Raw genomic sequence first — 20,349 nt, forward strand, 5'->3', positions numbered from 1 at the left:
TAGAGGGATCACATGCCCGTGTCCTTCCCCAAGGTTTTCTAACAGCAACGGCTGGGGAAACCCCAGGAATTCTTGGTGGCCATGTTTCCAGGCTGGAGAAGTGGAAGCAGTCTCTGGCTTCTGTTATCCTGAGGTCAGTGCCACACCTGCTATTCCTGTGGACTTTACTTTTAAAGTGGCTTAAAATGGGTTCCTACTGCCTGTATCCTCCACAGTCTCAAGTTATACAGTAACTTAGTAACTGTATTCTATTAGGAAGGAAAACATTCACAGTGGTAAATAATGACACTTTCACAGAAATCCTTTGGGTTCAAGTGACACGGTTCTTACAACCTGCGCATTATTTTGGCACTTAACTCCAATCTCTCTCAGTACTACATTCTGATATAATTATTCCTTTACTCATCTGTGTCCTAGGCAGTTTAAACTGTTAGGCTGTTTGCTTTTTGAGGTCAAGAATTGGTTTTATTGGACTTTATCTCCAGAATCAAAGTATGTATCTGCGTGGCACATAGTAGGCACTTAATAAGTGTTGATTTTAAAAGAATTCAATATGATCATTTTGCCCCTATTATGGAATTACTTCATTCCCTCAAACTTAATTGGAAATTTGTGGCTAGGCTAGAAAAATTAATTTAGTTAAGAAAAAGGGGGCTGTTAACCCATTTAGTAATATAAGAAACTATAAAGAGAATGATTAAACTAATTAACAAATTGTTTCAAGCAGGTCACAGCCATTTAAATCATATAGAAATAATTTGTGGGCTAAGTTACAAATAATATCCCTCTACCTATTCATTAAAGTGGGTCCCTGAGGATGTCAATTAAGTCACACTTTGTTAGCTTGATTCATTTACTATTTCTACTTGACAATATTCCATAAATCAATCTGTTATTAACCTTCTGTTTGAAAGGTAATACCTGCAGTTATATACAAAATTTGCTTACAAACACAAATTCTCTTAAAAATCTACAAAATACAACAGGGGTGGGGAGAGCCAACCCTAATACAATTCTTGCTTATTTTTGTCTTATTTTTCATTCTTCAGATACATTCTAACTTTATTCATGCCCTAGGCATATGCTACTCAGTATAAATATACCCCAAATCAAATCTGATTATCACTCTCTAATATTTATTATCATTAACTGTTGACTGGATAGGGGTATAGTACAAAAGCCTAATCACACCTCATTCCTGCATACTGTCTAATATAATGACCTTCAAACTAGGTCTCCAAATTCACTTCATCTTCAGTCTTTCCTTTCTTAGTTGTTTGAGCTGCATCCTTCTGCGAGGTGGGGCCAAGAACCCTGAAGTCATCCCTGACTTCTCCCCTCCTCTCTCACTTCACTTTTAACTCATTAGAAAATCTGACTCCGTTTTCAAAATCTACCCAGAATTGCCACACTTGCCACAGCCTCCAGTGTAACCACAATCTCTCTCTCTCCATGAGGTACCACGCTAGCTGCCTAGGAGTCAAAGAATTTAGTGACATTGCTATTTAAAACTATTTCCATTCCCTCTGCTTATTTATGTTTACATATCTAAAAACCAAGAAGTGGAGTACAATTGATGTTGACCCCTTGCTGCCTATAGATAACAAATTCATTTTTAGGAAGCACCCATCATTCATTAATGCATTTCCAGTTATAATTTACTTTAATATTTAATAATGATTTCTAAAAATATATAAAATATTTATTTTGTTTTAGCAATTGTCTACTACGATTATTACTAAATTGAAAAAAAAATTTTAAAGGAGACGTACGGGCATTAGAAATTTTAAAACACCAAGATTTAAACTTATATACTTATTTTTGATACATCAAAGTATAGAGGACGATCAACAGAGACTTTCAGTCACAAAAGTACATTACAACATACAGGTGCAACATGAATCCTGGACAGCTCACATTTTGACACTTAAGAAGGAAAATTATCTTCTATTTTAGACACTGTTATGTTTGGGTCCCATGGACTGAGGAGCCTGGTAGGCTACAGTCCATGGGGTCGCAAAGAGTCGGACACGACTGAGCGACTTCACTCACTTCACTTACTTATGTTTGGGTCTTTGTTAGTGTAGCTAAATCTGTTTATTGACGAATATATTGGCATAATTAAAAAGTAAACAGGCCTGGACAAAGATTCATTACAATAGGATAAAATTCGATGGGGTAAATAGAACGGGTATATGATTGAAAGGAGAAAAAGAAAGAGTACGACATTGACAACTGTTAAAGAAGAGTTTATTCATATATTTTTAAAGTAAGCAACAAAATCTTTCTCACTCTGAGTTAAAAGAGAGCCATCATTCTATAAAAACATGCTATTCAATACAATCACTTCTTGGGAAACTCTGTTTGACTTACAGAATTGGAACTCAATGTCTTTCTAAGGACTTGCAGACCAGATACCCCTTCATTTAGAAAAGTGAAACTATCCACAACATATTAGACTGGAAGACATGTGTGAATGAATGGATGAATGAATGAGTTGGATATTTTGGCTAATTGGAGGTTCCCAAGTTCCAAGTCATCTTACAAAAGAAAATAACATTTACTGTTAATATTTCCACTTTCATCCACACATTCTGTGCCATGTTAACTAAAACTTCAGCTGTCAAGTTAAACATGTAGAAACATTGGAATGGCCACCAGAGGGAGCCCAAGTGTTTTTCTGAATGTACCAGAGAGCACAGAGAAAAAGACAGAAAACACACAAAATATGAACCTGGGGGAGCGGGGACAGGTGCATATCAGGGGAGGGATCATTACCTGTTTCAGTAAAAAGAATATCTTGTTGAATGATAGTGCCATTTTTGCAATATGTTAGAAATTCTTTTTCTAGGTGGTTGTACATTGTTATCTTTTGACAATTTAAACAGAAGAATTGGCTAAACATAATATTAAAAAGCTCACATACCCTAAAACTGGAAGGTGCTGGGTAGTCTGCCATGATGACATCCATAATTCTCTCTGGGCCCCAAAACAATCCAGGCGCCTTCTTCAGCTTATCATCTTACTCTCTACTCTCTTATAGCGCTTACTCTCTACCCTATTCATCTTTGCAGTCAACTTCGGGTGTGGTTTCCTCACTTTGTTTGGGATTGGGCTATCAAATTGCAGCACTAAATCAGTGCTTGGTGTGACTTGGGAATTGTTCCTTCTCCTGGCTGAGCCAAGTTACACGGACATTAAGATGAATGACTTTTCATTTGGCATCCTGCTGTCTTCCCAGAAATAAGCACTGGACCAAGTCCTACCAGGATGCAAGAGCATCTTCATAAGGCTTCTCAGACCCAGTCTCCTCCCAAACTAGAACCCACTAGACAACCTCAGTGATCCCCACACTAGGATAATGTCCCAAGGCTGAGGTTACGAACAAGGGTCTCATCTTGTTTAGAATGAAGTTTCAGGAAAGCTTGATGTAATGTTTTATATTTGCAGGCAGTGGTCAAGTTTGTGAATTCTCCCCCTGAGTTATCTTTTTTGATCTCCCAACAATCCTTTTGCTGTGGGTGTCAGGGAATCACCATTTTATCGATGAGGAAACTGAGGGTCATGGACCTAAGACTTGTTGAGTGTTGCTGGTTATTAAGTGTCAGGGACAGAAGTCAGTATACCTCTGAGGGCACAGATTATAACTATGAACAAGTATTGAATCCAGTCATACTAGTGTCTTCTGAGACAAATAAAATTCTCCCCTTCCTTTTCTGTCAAACTACAAGTAAGTAGAAAGCAAGACGCAAGCAAATTTAATGACTTTGCACCTGTTTTATTAGTTATTTTCATGGTATGCTTTCCTAAGTTTCTTTTTCATGTTTGGATGGGGTAATTTTATAATGTATGCAAATAAATTAGCAGAAACCAAATTAAATTTCACAAGGTTAGGTCCTCTGCTGAATGCTGCTAGATTTAACATGTTGATTAATGCCTTGAATATGGAATCAAAAGCATTCTTATTAAACTTGACAATGATACCCAATTGGGTGGGGGTGGCTGGCACTTAGGAGAACTGGAATGAAATTTAAAGTGACCTTGACAACCGGAAAAGGAAAAAGAGGTCAAAATTCAATAGAAAGCTTTGTAGAGTGATTCATTCAAGAGAAGAGGGGGGAAAAAAAAACAAAGGAGAACCACAGAAATCAGAGAGCACTGACTGGGCAATTATAGCAAAAACGGAGCTGGAGATCAGAGTGAACAATGGGCTTCAAAAGCATCAGCTCTAGATCTGTCATTTTTAAAAGGAAGGCATGATATTGGGAAGGACAAATAGGGGGGAATTCAAGCTGATTCCCTAACTACATTTAAAAGAGATCAACCTTTATGGGAAAAAATATGGTGCTTTGTTGGAACCCTGAAATGCCTGAAGCTTAGAAGCCAGATACTGACAACTTGGCAAGGTCTCCTAGCAAATGAGAGTCTAAGATAATGAAAAGTTTTTTATTTTAAAAGATTCTGAAAAGTTCTGGTACTCTCTTCCTTTGTTCATGCAATGTTCTTCTTTCCCTTCTATGGGGGCAACATCTACTTTCCATCAAGAGGGCATGAAGGCTTTTCCTCCTCCTCCAGGAGGCCTGCCCTGAGCCCTCCCCTTCTGGGAACCCCACTGACCCCTCATGTCTCCTGAGAGAACTTACTGGCGGAGTGCTTCGCTTGTGTCATTTCGCTAGTCTTCCAGGAAGCCCCCCTGCCTTCCACCTACTACTCCTACATTGCTATAACTCCCACTCTGTAAATGGGGAAACCGAGGAGTAAAAGCTTATGAACTGACATAGCCACCTTCACTTGATTAGCAAGCAGCAGAGCTGGACTTGACTCAAGCCTCTGAGGCCATGCCCTCACGCCACACCCGCCCAACCACGTGTGCCCACAGCACGGCCCTGTGCTTGCTGTGTTCACATGCCGCCTCCATCCATCTGCACCTTACTGAGGTGCCACACTTTATTTTCTGAGCCCCACATGGGGCTTGGGATGGATCAATCCATATGCATTCAATGAAAGGTTTTCAAAAAATTAGATGGCATTCTGTGGGAATTTCTGAATCATTCTTTGACTGAAGGAAAACAGAAAATAAAACAAAGTTGAAGAGAATCTACGCATTTATAGAAACTGGAAATCAGAATTCTGAACAAAGCCAGATCATATTACTAAAAGTGGTGTTACAATTTTCTTTTCAAGGAATTCTAAAGAATGCAAATTATTAAACATAAGTTTATAATACCGCTGTACATGTCTGTAAATGTACACATGTGTATATATGTACATCTATCTATAGTGTAATTTTATCTAAAGGTAAGGAGAACTATGACCCTCAGTTTCCTCATGGATAAAATGGTGATTCCCAGATACCCAGAGCAAAAGGATTGTTGGGAAATCAAAGAAATAGAGGAAAACAACACAATGGGAAAGACTAGAGATCTCTTGAAGAAAATTAGAGATACCAAGGGAACATTTCATGCAAAGATGGGCACAATAAAGGACAGAAACGGTATGGATCAAACAGAAGCAGAAGATATTTAGAAGAGGTGGCAAGAATACACAAAAGAACTATACAAAAAAGATCTTCATGACCCAGATAACCATGATGGTGTGATCACTCACCTAGAGCCAGACATCCTGGAATGTGAAGTCAAGTGGGGTCTAGGAAGCATTACTACGAACAAAGCTAGTGGAGGTGATGGAATTCCAGTTGAGCTATTTCAAATCCTAAAAGGTGATGCTGTGAAAGTGCTGCACTCAATATGCCAGTGAACCTGGAAAACTCAGCAGTGGCCACAGGACTGGAAAAGGTCAGTTTTCATTCCAATCCCAAAGAAAGGCAATGCCAAAGAATGTTCAAACTACCACACGATTGCACTCATCTCACATGACAGCAAAGTAATGCTCAAAATTCTCCAATCCAGGCTTCAACAGTACATGAACCGTGAACTTCCAGATGTTCAAGCTGGATTTAGAAAAGGCAGAGGAACCCGAGATCAAATTGCCAACATCCGCTGGATCATGGAAAAAGCAAGAGACTTCCAGAAAAACACCTACTTCTGCTTTATTGACTATGCCAAAGCCTTTGATTGTGTGGATCACAATAAACTGTGGAAAATTCTGAAAGAGATGGGAATACCAGACCACCTGACCTGCCTCTTGAGAAATCTGTATGCAGGTCAAGAAACAACAGTTAGAACTGGACATGGAACAACAGACTGGTTCCAAATTGGGAAAGGAGTACATCAAGGCTGTATATTGTCACCCTGTTTATTTAACTTATATGCAGAGTACATCATGAGAAATGCTGGGCTGGATGAAGCACAAACTGGAATCAAGATTGCCAGGAGAAATATCAATAATCTCAGATATGCAGATGACACCACCCTTATGCCAGAAAGCAAAGAAGAACTAAAGAGCCTCTTGATGAAAGTGAAAGAGGAGAATGAAAAAGTTGGCTTAAAACTCAACATTCAAAAAACTAAGATCATGGCATCCGGCCCCATCACTCCAAGGCAAATAGATGGAGAAACAATGGAAACAGTAACAGACTTTATTTTCTTGGACTCCAAAATCACTGCAGATGGTGACTGCAGCCATGAAATTACCCCTTGGAAGAAAAGTTATGACCAACCTAGATAGCATATTAAAAAGCAGAAACACTACTTTGCCAAGAAAGGTCCGTCTAGTCAAGGCTATGGTTTTTCCAGTGATCATGTATGGATGTGAGAGTTGGACTGCGAAGAGAGCTGAGCGCCAAAGAACTGACGCTTTTGGGAAACAATTCCATTCACCATTGCAATGGAAAGAATAAAATACTTAGGAATATATCTACCTAAAGAAACTAAAGACCTATATATAGAAAACTATAAAACACTGGTGAAAGAAATTAAAGAGGACACTAACAGATGGAGAAATATACCATGTTCATGGGCTGGAAGAATCAATATAGTGAAAATGAGCATACTACCCAAAGCAATCTATAGATTCAATGCAATCCCTATCAAGCTACCAACAGCATTCTTCACAGAGCTAGAACAAATAATTTCACAATTTGTATGGAAAAACAAAAAACCTCGAATAGCCAAAGCGATCTTGAGAAAGAAGAAGGGAACTGGAGGAATCAACCTACCTGACTTCAGGCTCTACTACAAAGCCACAGTTATCAAGACAGTATGGTACTGGCACAAGGACAGAAATATAGATCAATGGAACAAAATAGAAAGCCCAGAGATAAATCCACGCACATATGGACACCTTATCTTTGACAAAGGAGGCAAGAATATACAATGGATTAAAGACAATCTCTTTAACAAGTGGTGCTGGGAACTCTGGTCAACCACTTGTAAAAGAATGAAACTAGAACACTTTCTAACACCATACACAAAAATAAACTCAAAATGGATTAAAGATCTAAACGTAAGACCAGAAACTATAAAACTCCTAGAGGAGAACATAGGCAAAACATTCTCTGACATACATCACAGCAGGATCCTCTATGACCCACCTCCCAGAATATTGGAAATAAAAGCAAAAATAAACAAATGGGACCTAATTAACCTTAAAAGCTTCTGCACATCAAAGGAAACTATTAGCAAGGTGAAAAGACAGCCTTCAGAATGGGAGAAGATAATAGCAAATGAAGCAACTGACAAACAACTAATCTCAAGAATATATAAGCAACTCCTACAGCTCAACTCCAGAAAAATAAATGACCCAATCAAAAAATGGGCCAAAGAACTAAATAGACATTTCTCCAAAGAAGACATACAGATGGCTCACAAACACATGAAAAGATGCTCAACATCACTCATTATCAGAGAAATGCAAATCAAAACCACTATGAGGTACCATTTCACACCAGTCAGAATGGCTGCGATCCAAAAGTCTACAAGCAATAAATGCTGGAGAGGGTGTGGAGAAAAGGGAACCCTCTTACACTGTTGGTGGGAATGCAAACTAGTACAGCCACTATGGAGAACAGTGTGGAGATTCCTTAAAAAACTGGAAATAGAACTGCCTTATGATCCAGCAATCCCACTGCCGGGCATACACACTGAGGAAACCAGAAGGGAAAGAGACACGTGTACCCCAATGTTCATCGCAGCACTGTTTATAATAGCCAGGACATGGAAGCAACCTAGATGTCCATCAGCAGACGAATGGATAAGAAAGCTATGGTACATATACACAATGGAGTATTACTCAGCCATTAAAAAGAATACATTTGAATCAGTTCTAATGAGGTGGATGAAACTGGAGCCTATTATACAGAGTGAAGTAAGCCAGAAAGAAAAACACCAATACAGTATACTAACGCATATATATGGAATTTAGAAAGATGGTAACAATAACCCTGTGTACGAGACAGCAAAAGAGACACTGATGTATAGAACAGTCTTATGGACTCTGTGAGAGAGGGAGAGGGTGGGAAGATTTGGGAGAATGGCATTGAAACATGTAAAATATCATGTATGAAACGAGTTGCCAGTCCAGGCTCGATGCACTATACTGGATGCTTGGGGCTGGTGCACTGGGACGACCCAGAGGGATGGAATGGGGAGGGAGGAGGGAGGAGGGTTCAGGATGGGGAACACATGTATACCTGTGGCGGATTCATTTTGATATTTGGCAAAACTAATACAATTATGTAAAGTTTAAAAATAAAATTAAATTAAAAAAAAAAAAAGAATTGATGCTTTTGAATTGTAGTGCTGGAGAAGGCTCTTGAGAGTCCCTTGGACTGCAAGGAGATCCAACCAGTCCATGCTAAAGGAAATCAGTCCTGAATATTCATTGGAAGGACTGACGCTGATGCTGAAACTCCAATACTTTGGCCACCTGATGCGAAAAACTGACTCATTTGAAAATACCCTGATGCTGGGAAAGATTGAGGGCAGGAGGAGAAGGGAATAACAGAGGATGGCATCACCAACTCGATGGACATAAGTCTGAGTAAGCTCTGGGAATTTGTGATGGACAAGGAAGCCTGGCATGCTGCAGTCCATGGGGTCGCAAAGAGTCAGACATGACTGAGTGACTGAAGTAAAGTAACTGAAAGAGAACTATAGAGTATTTTAATATTATCAACTCAGGGGAACATGTTTGACACCCAATAACTATTAGAAAAGAATCCAAATTCTAAATGATCGGTAATCATTAGATTAGTTTATCCAATCTGATAATACTACAATTTTCTCTCCTAAACCTAAGACATATTTTGCAAATAATTTGATTTCAGTTTGTCAAAACAAGGATAATAACAATTCAAGTACACCAAACAAATGATACTATATATATATTTTAGTCTCACAGTCAATTGAGATAACATGCTATTAGCACCCAGTTACTAGGGTAAAGTGTCTGCCTACAGTGTGGGGGACCCGGGTTCGATCCCTGGGTCAGGAAGATCCCCTGGAGAAGGAAATGGCAGCCCACTCCAGTACTCTTGCCTGGAAAATCCCATGGACAGAGGAGCCTGGTAGGCTACAGTCCATGCGGTCACAAAGAGTTGGATACGACTGATGGATTTCACTTCACTTCACTGGTGATGAATATAATTGCCTGCAGCACAAGATAAGATATTTCTGAAGACAGCGATGTACTCACCCATAACTCTGGAATCAGCAGTGTAGTGTCTTAACTATCAACATGACATCATGTTCCTTGCCCAGCAGAGAGTGGAACTAATTCTCAGCAGCACAGCCCACGCCGAGCAGCCTCCCCTCAAGGCCGTGCCATTTGTTGAAGGGAGAGCAGGCAGGGGCTGGTGGCTGGAGAGACTGGCAAATATCATTTCTTTTATGATATTTATTTATTCTTTAATGATTATTACTTTCAACCATTAAACACATCTCAGGTTCTCTGTGATATCTTGCTCAAGTCAAATTCTGATTACAGAAAAGACTGAGAACATATTCAAAGCAGGGTTACATGGTGTAACTCAGTGGCAGCCCTAGGAAACCATTAGCATGACTGCAGCATTCAAAAGCTCTGCTCCATAAAAATGTAGACACACTAACATGAGAGCACTGAATCAGTCACCAAATATCATTCATAATATTACAAAAGTAAGTTTAAAATATATAAGGAACCATCACCTCAATACATCCTAAAAGATACCCTTTTATCAAGCAAACTCACAGCAAGCCAGTCCTGTGAGCACTGGGGAGAACATTCAGAGGTTACAAACACATGGCTTAACTGACAGCAGAAGATCAGATCCTCAGAGAGTTCCCTGCATTAACTATTTACTCTGCAGAGGAAGGACAACAATACATCATCTTAAAAACTCAATCAGAAATAGAAACAGACTTATAGATATCAAAAACAAACTTATGTTTACCCATAGGGAGACAAACATGGTGGGGGAGGGATAAACCAGGAGCTAGGCATGAACACACACACAGCTACTGGAAATAAGACAGGTAACCAACAAGGACCTACTCTACTGCACACTGCATCATTCCCTGTATATAGGGAACTCTATATTCTGTGATAACCTCTAACAGAAAAGAATCTGAGAAGAAGGAATAGATGTATAACTGAATCACTCTGATGCACACGTGAAACTAACACAGCATTGTAAATCAACTCTATTCCAATAAAATTTAAAAAGAGAAAAAAAAAATTCAATCAGGATACCACTGCAGAAGCTAGACAGGGAGAAAGAGAAAAGCATGGACCAGCTTTTGTGTGAGGAGAGGAAGAGATGGAATAAGCGGCAGAAAGAAATTGAGCAATGGCCTCCTGCCCCATAAAATACATAACTCACAAACACAAACATTTCTTCAGAGACCAAGAACTGAAGTTGTCCTTGGCACCTTGGACATTAAGAGGCTGTTTTTCCCCGGAGGTGGTGCAAAGTCAGTCTTTGCTCACTGAGCTCTGCTTTCTAATAGGCTAGCTAAGGAATGAGTATTTACACACTGCACAATACATAGTTTGGGGCCAGCGATACTGCTAAATCTAGTTTTCACTTTGGTGATAAGCAACTTGTCCTTCAGAATGAAAACGAGCGCTTGGGATTTCCTGTTTTCAGCATTTGGTTGGTTTGCTCTCCTGCGTAGGGCGTCGCAGCCTCAGCTAGTCATGTGTGTACTGCTTCAGTGTGCGCCAGTGCTGGTTAAACCATTCTCACCCTAGAACAGAGAGACATGGCTCCTAGGGCAAAGCTGTGAGCTCTGGCCAAGGTGTCCTGATAAGTTCTGGATGCGTACTCAGTTCAGTTCAGTTCAGTCGCTCAGTCGTGTCCGACTCTTTGCGACCCCATGAATCGCAGCACGCCAGGCCTCCCTGTCCATCACCAACTCCCGGAGTTCACTCAAACTCACGTCCATCGAGTCGGTGATGCCATCCAGCCATCTCATCCTCTGTCATCCCCTTCTCCTCCTGTCCCCAGTCCCTCCCAGCATCAGAGTCTTTTCCAATGAGTCAACTCTTTGCATGAGGTGGCCAAAGTGCTGGAGTTTCAGCTTTAGCATCATTCCTTCCAAAGAAAACCCAGGGCTGATCTCCTTCAAAATGGACTGGTTGGATCTCCTTGCAGTCCAAGGACTCAAGAGTCTTCTCCAACACCACAGTTCAAAAGCATCAATTCTTCAGCACTCAGCTTTCTTCACAGTCCAACTCTCACATCCATACATGACCACTGGAAAAACCAAAGCCTACTAGTCATGTTTTAAAGTAGGATTTTAAAACTGTGTTCCACCATATACCATTGGTTTGAATTCAGTTTGAAAGCTGGAGTTGGAAGGTCTTGGACAACAAGGAGATCAAACCAGTCCATCCTAAAAAAAAATCTACCCTGAATATTCATTGGAAGGACTGGTGCTGAAGCTGAAACTCCAATACTTTGGTCCCCTGATGTGAAGAACTGACTCATTGGAAAAGACGCTGATGCTGGGAAAGACTGAAGGCAGGAGGAGAAGGGGACTGAAGATGAGACGGTTGGATAGCATCACCGACTCAATGGACATGAGTTTGAGCAAGCTCTGGGAGATGGTGAAGGGCAGGGAAGCCTGGCATGCTGCAGTCCATGGGTTCACAGAGAGTCAGACATGACTTAGCAACTGAATAACAACAACATGGGATCTTTTTTATTTTTTAAAGATTTTTTTAAAAATGTGAACCATTTTAAAAGTCTTTATTGAATTTGTTACAATATTGTTCATTTTATGTTTTGATTTTTGGCTGTAAGGCATGTGGGATCTTAGTTCCCTGAACAGGGACCTAACCTATACCCCTGCATTGGAACATGAAGTCTTAACCACTGGACCACCAGGGAATTCTCTATGGAGTTTAAATTTTTTTTTTTTTAAATATGTTTTAAGTTTGTATAAGAATACACAATTTCCTTTCTCTTCATCTGGCCTAGAATCACAGCCAATCTATAATGCTAAAATAAAATGCTGTCATTTAATTGGTGGAAAACACTCTGATTTGCTTTCTCTAACCTTGAAGAAAAGCAACAGTAGAGATGTTATTATAGTTCCTAAAAATTCCTAAACTTGCTAACCTATTGACCCTAATAGTTACTTGCTATTTATTCTTCTACTGCCCTCTCCTTAATGAGAATTTTCACAAAGCATGTAAACTATGTCCTTACCATTTGCCATTTAAAAGCTTACATCTTTATAATAATTTCCAAAAGTATTCTTCATATAAATAACCCATGATTTTTTTTTAAGTTTGGGAAGCTTAAGTAATCTACTTAAAAAGAGACCTACCAAATAGTTTTGCAAGACCCCCAGGCTTGCTTGTTATTAACTGCTGGCATCATTTCTTCCAGGCCTTGGGAAATCCTTGAGCTCTGAGTTGATAGTGGTTTGTATTGGGAAAGTATCCTTGCATACTTCACAAGAAGCTTGCTAATCACACTGTCAGTGCCTAAAACATGAAGATCTCAAATGATCCTTTTAGAAACAAGATGTTTGTAAATCAGAAAATGGGATTTTTTCTTAATATCCTCCTGAGTCTATTTTCTGGTTCCTTCCATACTGAGGAAGAAATGTATAACTTTCTAAAACTACAAAACTCCTTAGCAGTTGCCTCTCAAAAGAATGGAGCACAATAAGCAACAAAGTCTATCTAAGCAGAAAATATTATAGACAAGCTCATTTCTTCAAAGGGCAACCCTAACATTCAACTAGAAAGCTTTCTTTTCATTGTGGTTATTTTTATCTTCTGTGTTAAACATCGTCAGCCAGGTATGGCACTTACAGGCGACAGACAAAAATAAAACTTAAACAGATCAAAGAGAAGAATCTATAAAACCAAAGGCCTCAAACAACTACAACCACGCCAAAATAGCTTCCTTGCTTTATTAGTTCAATGGTCATTTTTCTAATACTGTTATCAATTATTTTACAGGTTCCAGTATCTGGTGTGATCTAAAGCTGAATGATGTTCCTACTAATTATAGTAAGCAGTAAGCAAAGGAATCCAGCAAGTTAGCTGTCAGCCTATTTGTTTCTATGAAAAGTGCAACTTGTGATAAGAAAGTTCTTTTTATGAAAGGTAAGCCTGGGTCTGAAAATAAAATACAGCTGGCAAGGCAGCTAAAAACACCACTTACTGATGTCTGATATTGGATTAAAAGTTAAACATGGTGATTAACAAAATCAAGAGTAGGAGCTAGAAAAGAGAATATATTCTTTATACAAAGAGTCTGTTTGGACCCTGCAACAATAGCCTAAGTGCTTTTGTTTCAGTCCACAGGCATATTATTGCTATTAGAGAAACATAAAGGGTCTATAATATTGCCCCACATGTAAAGAAGGTAAAGGATAAAAGAAATCATCCGAACACAACTTGTCTCTTTTAAAGGAAGTAATTCAATTAACACCACTTTAAGGCTCTTAGGCTTCCTTTTATCTTTCTAGAGCTTCAACCCTACTCATGAATGTTTTTCATCTTATTTGCTTTATTTTGACTGATGGCATTGGAGAGCTTTCTGAATAACAAGCAGTGACATTCTATCCACTCTACTTACTGATAGAGAAAAGTATGCTTCCTTTTACTAGAGAATTTGACATAGAATGACCCAAACAAATACAAATAAGCATGTATGATGACTAGTTACTGGGCAGATAGCCTGGCCAGCCCCTTAAATCTTTGCGGGCAAGATGCTGTTAAAGTCCTTGTATCCGACTTTCTGTGAACTTCAAATTCTTCTTTTGTCATGAAGTGAGATACGTGACAGCTGGTAGGCTCTCTACTTAGAACGCTGTGTCTGTTGATCCACTGCAGGGAGGTCCAACCTAAAGGTCGCCGGGTGTCTAAGAGAGACCGAGCTTCCCTTTGAAGTTTAGAATATTTGAGACCTCCTAGGGGCTGGCCATTCTGGTGTGCTCTCCACACCACTGAACGTTCCTTGATGGGGAGGCACCAGGCCCTTTTAGCATCTTTATTTAGCTCATGATCCACATATTATTTGTCACAGTGTGCTTTGGAATATCCATGTCCAAAATGATGCCAAGTTCGATTACTTTAGAGTCTAAAGGCTATTTTTTAGACTCTCCATGAACCTAGAGCTTTACTCAACACACAAAGATATATTTTTAATACCAAAATACCATTACAAAGGTTGACTGAACAAAGGTATTTTAAGAAGGGGTAGGGGAGCCTGGTGGGCTGCTGTCTATGGGGTTGCACAGAGTCGGACATGACTGAAGCGACTTAGCAGCAGCAGGAGACATTTGTTTATGTCAAAAATGTCCTTTGGACACTTGGTCCACATCAAAAGGTCCTTGAAATTTGGTTATATCCAAAAAAGCACATAAGCATATGTGGTCCATGACAAGTGATTTTGGAAAGGACAAATAACAAAGTCTTTTTGGCATGGACCAAATGTCTCCATGGATGCTTTCAACAGGACCAAATGTCTTTCAAGGTTAAGGACAGCCATAAGATGTAAAAGGATAATTACTTTATAAAGGGTAGGATATTTTTCAGAGGAGGAAAAATAGGTAGTAAATGATATAAGACTTGATAAAATAATTATTATAACAGTCTTCACATTTACTGAGCTCTACTGTATGAATCTCTATACTTGCTACAGATCATATTTAATATTCATGATGGCCTCTTAAGATAGTTACAACCAACATCCACATTTTAAAGACAAGGCAAGGATATTTATAGAAGTCAAGAGGCTTGCACAAAGCCCCACAACTAGGGACTTCAGTTCTCTGCTGAACCCAACCAATGAGGATTTGATGTGACATTTGAAGTGATATTGTTAGTAGGTCTTGAACCCAAGTTTGTGGTGGTACAGCAGTGGGTCAGAATTCCCCACCAGGCCTTTAAAACCAGCATTATGAAAACAGGAAGACCTAAAGAAAGCTAGAATCAGACCTTTGAAAAGCAGTACAGAAATAGTCTGAAATTACCACAGACACAGGACCAAAAGCAGGGGAAAAAATAGAAAAGGGTGATAACTGCCACTGGGTAGAGCAACTGAGGTACACAGTAAGTTGATACATCCTGGAACTGCCAAGCACCACTTCAGGTTAATCCTTACACACTTCCACATTAACCCTCCCATGTTGTTGTCTCAATTTAGATCCCAGTTAATATTATTAATGTTATTATTTGCATGCAAAGACAATGCCACTATACCACTACCAGCCTTAGAAGGAGTACTTGACAATGGTTCTTGGTAAAAGGTTTATCCTAAACCACCTAGGCTCTTACCTGTTTGCCCTAACCAATTAGATAATTCATTATTTTCAACTTCCAAAGAGAAACATTAATGTATTTGGGTGCATTTATAAAATCAACTGGCCTCAAATTTCATATTTTATATTCCTATTAAGGAAAAACAGTTTATTTTCTATGTGCCATTAAACTAATGATTTGCTCTACTGCCATGTATGCATCAGGGGAGAAAGAAATACTTAGCAACGTTTGCCTCTAGGATAACCTTTCTTCGTACTAGTTAATATCAAGGACATGTGATGACCATGTCAAAGCCATTGGCCTTCTCCCCTTCATATTTCACAGTGACTCACCCAAAGATGCCAGAATAAGATTAGAAAAATATTTATGACTCTGTTGAATATGGATAAAGAGCTCTCTTTGTTGATAGTGTAACCACAATTATTTTTTTTACCTTATGACAGTTTTTAGAAATTAGGCAGAGAGAGAGAGTAGTTACTCACGTTCTCCTTGTCAGGAATCCCTAGAAGAGGAAAGAGAGAAAGAGCATGAGTTATAAGATCAGCTTGGAAAATGGAAATTAAATCCCTTGCTGAATCAAACCAAGTAAAAATTTGATGTTTTCAATTTGTCTTTCCATAAAAATGTACATAATGCTGCTTGGAAAAATAGCAGCACCTACAAAAATCTGTAACATAAACAAATCAATGAATCAGAGCAGGGCTATGTGCCAGACAACAAAATATCATGCTTATTTTGCTTTTCTACCATATGCTTTACTCTCCTAGAGGTAAAAATTCATCCCTGCTTATTTTATACCATGTGAGCAACTAATTCCTCTGTCTTGAGAACCAGAACACTCAGAATTTTAGAAAAACAAACCAAACTCTTAAGTTTCAATTGCTATATTTTTACAAGGCAAACCACCTCACACCATTCAGGGATCTGAACTTGGGGGCAAGTTGCACATAAAAACTACCAGCACACAATTTTTATCTTGGGCACAGCCAACTCTTGCTTCTTTTAAGTCAGGTGTGAGCACAGCAATGGCTGTTTCCAGGGATGTCTCAGTCTTCTTAGCAAATAAGTTAATCATTCATCCATTCACTCATTTACAAACATTGGCTCAGACCGTAAAGAATCTGTCTGCAAGGTGGGAGACCTGGGTTCAATCGCTGGGTTGGGAAGATCCCCTGCAGAAGGGAACAGCTACCCATTCCAGTATTCTGGCCTGGAGAATTCCATGGACAGAAGAGCCTGGCGGGCTACAGTCCATGGGGTCACAAAGAGTTGGACAGAACTGAGCAACTAACACTCAGTCACTCAATGTTTTTAATAAGGAGCCACACAGGACTTAAAATATTGGCATTAAAAGCACCAAGTGCCCATCCTAATAGGCAGCAGTAAGCAGGAGAGGGAAGAAAGGAATAGATTACTAGGAAACATACCCTAATTAAACTTTGACCCCCATAGTATCAGGACATTAAAGCTCTGACAGAAAACAAGGGGATGGAGAGGGTGGTTCTCTCAAGCAGAGAGTATTAATGAACATGTTTGCCATCACTTCCCAGATCTCTCAGAAAGAGTAAGGGTATCCCAATGTCAGCACTCAGAAATTCATCTTGAATCCATCTAGCCATTTATCCCTCCACCCATCCAACAACCACTTGAAAAGACTAGATTTGACAGAATGAGGAGATACAGGTTGTAACAGAGTGAGGTTGTAACAGAAGCTTACTTTCTAGGAGGTTTAATAAGACAAATGCAGTTGTATAAATCATCATATTGGAGTGGATAGAAATTAGGGTATCTGTAGAGAAATAATATTGAAAAGGTGATCTCAGGACATATAGGAACTTGAAAGTTGGGCTAAGGCATTAGCAGTCTTGGAATTTCACTTTCTATGACTGGCAGTGGATCATCATTAAAGGTTCAGAGCAACAGAGTGATATGAACAAGAAAAAGAAAGGAAGGGACTTTTCAAAATTAAAAGACATTTAAGATATAGAAATCGGAGACAATGACATGGGTCCTTGATTGAAGTCCAAAGACATTCAGTTGGGGAAATTTGGACTTGGATTCAGTGGGGGCTGTTATTAAGGAAAATCATACCAGCAATTGGGTGTGATAATGGTGTGGTTTTTGCATGGAAAAGTCTACATTTTCAAAAAGTCTGCTGAAATGTATATATATGACTAGAAGAAGAAAATATGGCAAAATGATTATATGAAAATACCTATCAAGTTAATAATAATCACATTCAAGTATTAAAGTTTAATATTAATTAAATCAAAGTGATGAAAATACAGGTGTTAACTATATCATCCTGTATGTTTCAAATTTGTCATAATAAAAAGTAAATTGAAAAAGTTCTGTGTAAGTCAGGTGTAGGTTAAACCAAGGGTGAAATAATGAAGATTCACAGCCATTGAGCCATCTTTGCTCTCAGGTCAAGGGTGATGAGGCCCTCAGCCAGGGGGTTGCAGCAGGGAGAGAAAGGAAAGAGTATGAGCAGTAGAGAGGAAGGAGCAAGGGACAGACCAGTGATTAACCTCAGTGGGTGGAGGTGAGAGAAGAGAGGGCTCCAAACAGTGGAGGCCTAGCACCTCATATGGGAGGACAGTGAAGTTATTAATGGAAATAGGCTTTCAGCAGAAGGACGGTTTGTGGGAATCACCATGTGCTCCATTATCGACACTGTGAGTGAATGAGATCAGCAGGACGACCTGGTGGAAAGAAAACCAGCAGTCATTTGGAAAGTTAGGCTGCCTTTTGTAAGACTCAACTGGAGGTACTGGTTTCAGGAAGGATCTGTATCAGTTGCAAGAAAGGATGCAACGATCGAGGGGAGAGTATAGAGAAAAAAAAGAAAAACAGCCAAGGCTGGACTTGAGTAGTGACTGAATTTCCAGATGAGGGGAAGAAGTACCCATGAAAGAGACAAGAATACAAGTGGCCATGAGAAAACCAGGATAATTCAGTGAAGCATGGGACCCAAGGGAGAATGGAGACTGAACATGGAAACTCTTACTCAGTCACAGAGAATGGGGAATAGTAATGACTGAGTCTGGTTATTGGTTGGTCACTGGAGAATTTAGATGGTTCGAGTTGGAAGTCAGACTTTGAAGGGTTAAAGATTCACCGGTGTTGAGAAAATAGTAGTTCACATCATTTTGGTTCTTATTATACGCCCAGTGCCCTTCTAAATGGAGATTCCGAGGTGGGACGGTGTTAAAAATCTGCCTGCTGAAACAGGAGATGTGGATTTGGTCCCTGGGTCAGGAAGATCCCCAGGAGGAGGAAAGAGCAACCCACTCCTGTATTCTTGCTGGGAAAATCCCACGGATAGCGGAGCCCGGTGGGCTACAAACCATGGGGTTGCAAAGACTTGGAGGTGACTGAGCACACACACATGCACCCTTCTAAACATTCGACACGTGCGCTTCTTTCAGTCTCCAAAACAATCCTATGAGGAAACTGAGGCGCAGAGACATTAAGTGCCTTGGCCAGAAGCCACACAGCTAGGAAACAGCACAACTGGGATTTCCAACTTGGTTACTGATCATCCCTAGATCAGCCAGAAGAGAAAAATCAAGAACAGGAGAAGAAACGAAAAGAAAGATCTGTCCTCCAACATCCACCTCTCCAAGGACAGAAAAGAAACTGAGAAGGAGAATGCACAGGCTGCCCAGAAACATGAAACAGAGGGAAAGGGAGCTCACTTCAGATCCTGATCAAGCGAGAAGGGTCACCTGTAGAGAGTGATCTGTATGAGCGAGAGTGGGAATTCAAGGAGGTATTCAAGAAGGCATGAGGGCGACTCGCTCTGAGATGCTTGGAGTGGAAGCGCTGCTTGATCCATCAGTGTGTCAGCGTTGAAGTGCTACAGCATCAGAAACCCCAGGGCTTGCTGCGTTTTCACACATACACGGACAAGAGCCAAGTCAAGGGACCCAGAGCCTCAACAAGCAACTCTCAGGGATAGTACTGAGTGCTAAAAAGATGTTTCCAACATGCGTGAACAGACAGACTCGGGACACAAAATTACTTTGAGCCTAGTGGGCACCCATTAGGAAAGAGTATCACAGAGAAAAACTTTCTTTCTTTTATGAGCAGCCAGAGACCGGTCTCCTACAAAAGGCTCGGAATTTGAAGAGAGCACGATTTAAGAAGAATAAAGAATGATTCATGCTGCTTCTTTCCTTAAGAGCATCAAAATAAGCAAGAGGTGGAGCACTCAGGTGTCTACATGTGACTGAGATAAGCACAGTTCATGAATCCCATTTTAAAAGAACCCTCAAACCATACTTTAAGATGAAGGTCCTTTGAGAAAGCATGCTGAAGTTCCAACTAGCACCAGAGCATACCTCCCTCTATCAGCTAAGGCCACATAATTATATTGTAGGAACAATTTTTTAAAATAACCCAAGAATGGGCTGGAGGGTCTGTTTATCCACAAAAGAGTCTGGAGACTTATTCTGTCAAGCTGGTGTTGGACAGATTTTTTTTTGTCACATGAAAACACATACCGCACGACAAATTTTTAGATACAAGTGTTCACATTTTTCACTTACTGTCATTGTTAGAGCCCGTTTCCATAACACCATAAGGAGGAGCCAGAAGTCCTGCCATGTACTGTCGATATTTCTGAAAGACAAGATTGTAAACTCAGTGCACAGATATTTACTCACTTGGAGCATTCAT

The 20,349-nt window shown here is 39.8% G+C and overlaps 1 protein-coding gene across 6 annotated transcripts in view; it reads right to left on the bottom strand.

Annotated features, from left to right (window-relative positions):
• RAPGEF4 (Rap guanine nucleotide exchange factor 4) overlaps positions 1 to 20,349 on the bottom strand; it is a 396,657-nt gene that overhangs the window by 133,671 nt on the left and 242,637 nt on the right. For 5 of the 6 annotated variants that reach the window (XM_055572210.1, XM_055572212.1, XM_055572211.1 and 2 more), the window contains 2 exons: positions 20,220 to 20,292; positions 16,149 to 16,168 (listed from right to left, as the gene is read on the bottom strand). In XM_055572210.1, the coding sequence (XP_055428185.1) occupies positions 16,149 to 16,168; positions 20,220 to 20,292 (93 nt within the window). Of the gene's footprint in view, positions 1 to 16,148; positions 16,169 to 20,219; positions 20,293 to 20,349 lie in introns of those variants that run through there. The other variant, XM_055572216.1, reaches the window with a different exon arrangement.

This window comes from Bubalus kerabau, chromosome 3 (assembly GCF_029407905.1).
Source record: "Bubalus kerabau isolate K-KA32 ecotype Philippines breed swamp buffalo chromosome 3, PCC_UOA_SB_1v2, whole genome shotgun sequence".
NCBI lineage: Eukaryota > Metazoa > Chordata > Mammalia > Artiodactyla > Bovidae > Bubalus > Bubalus kerabau.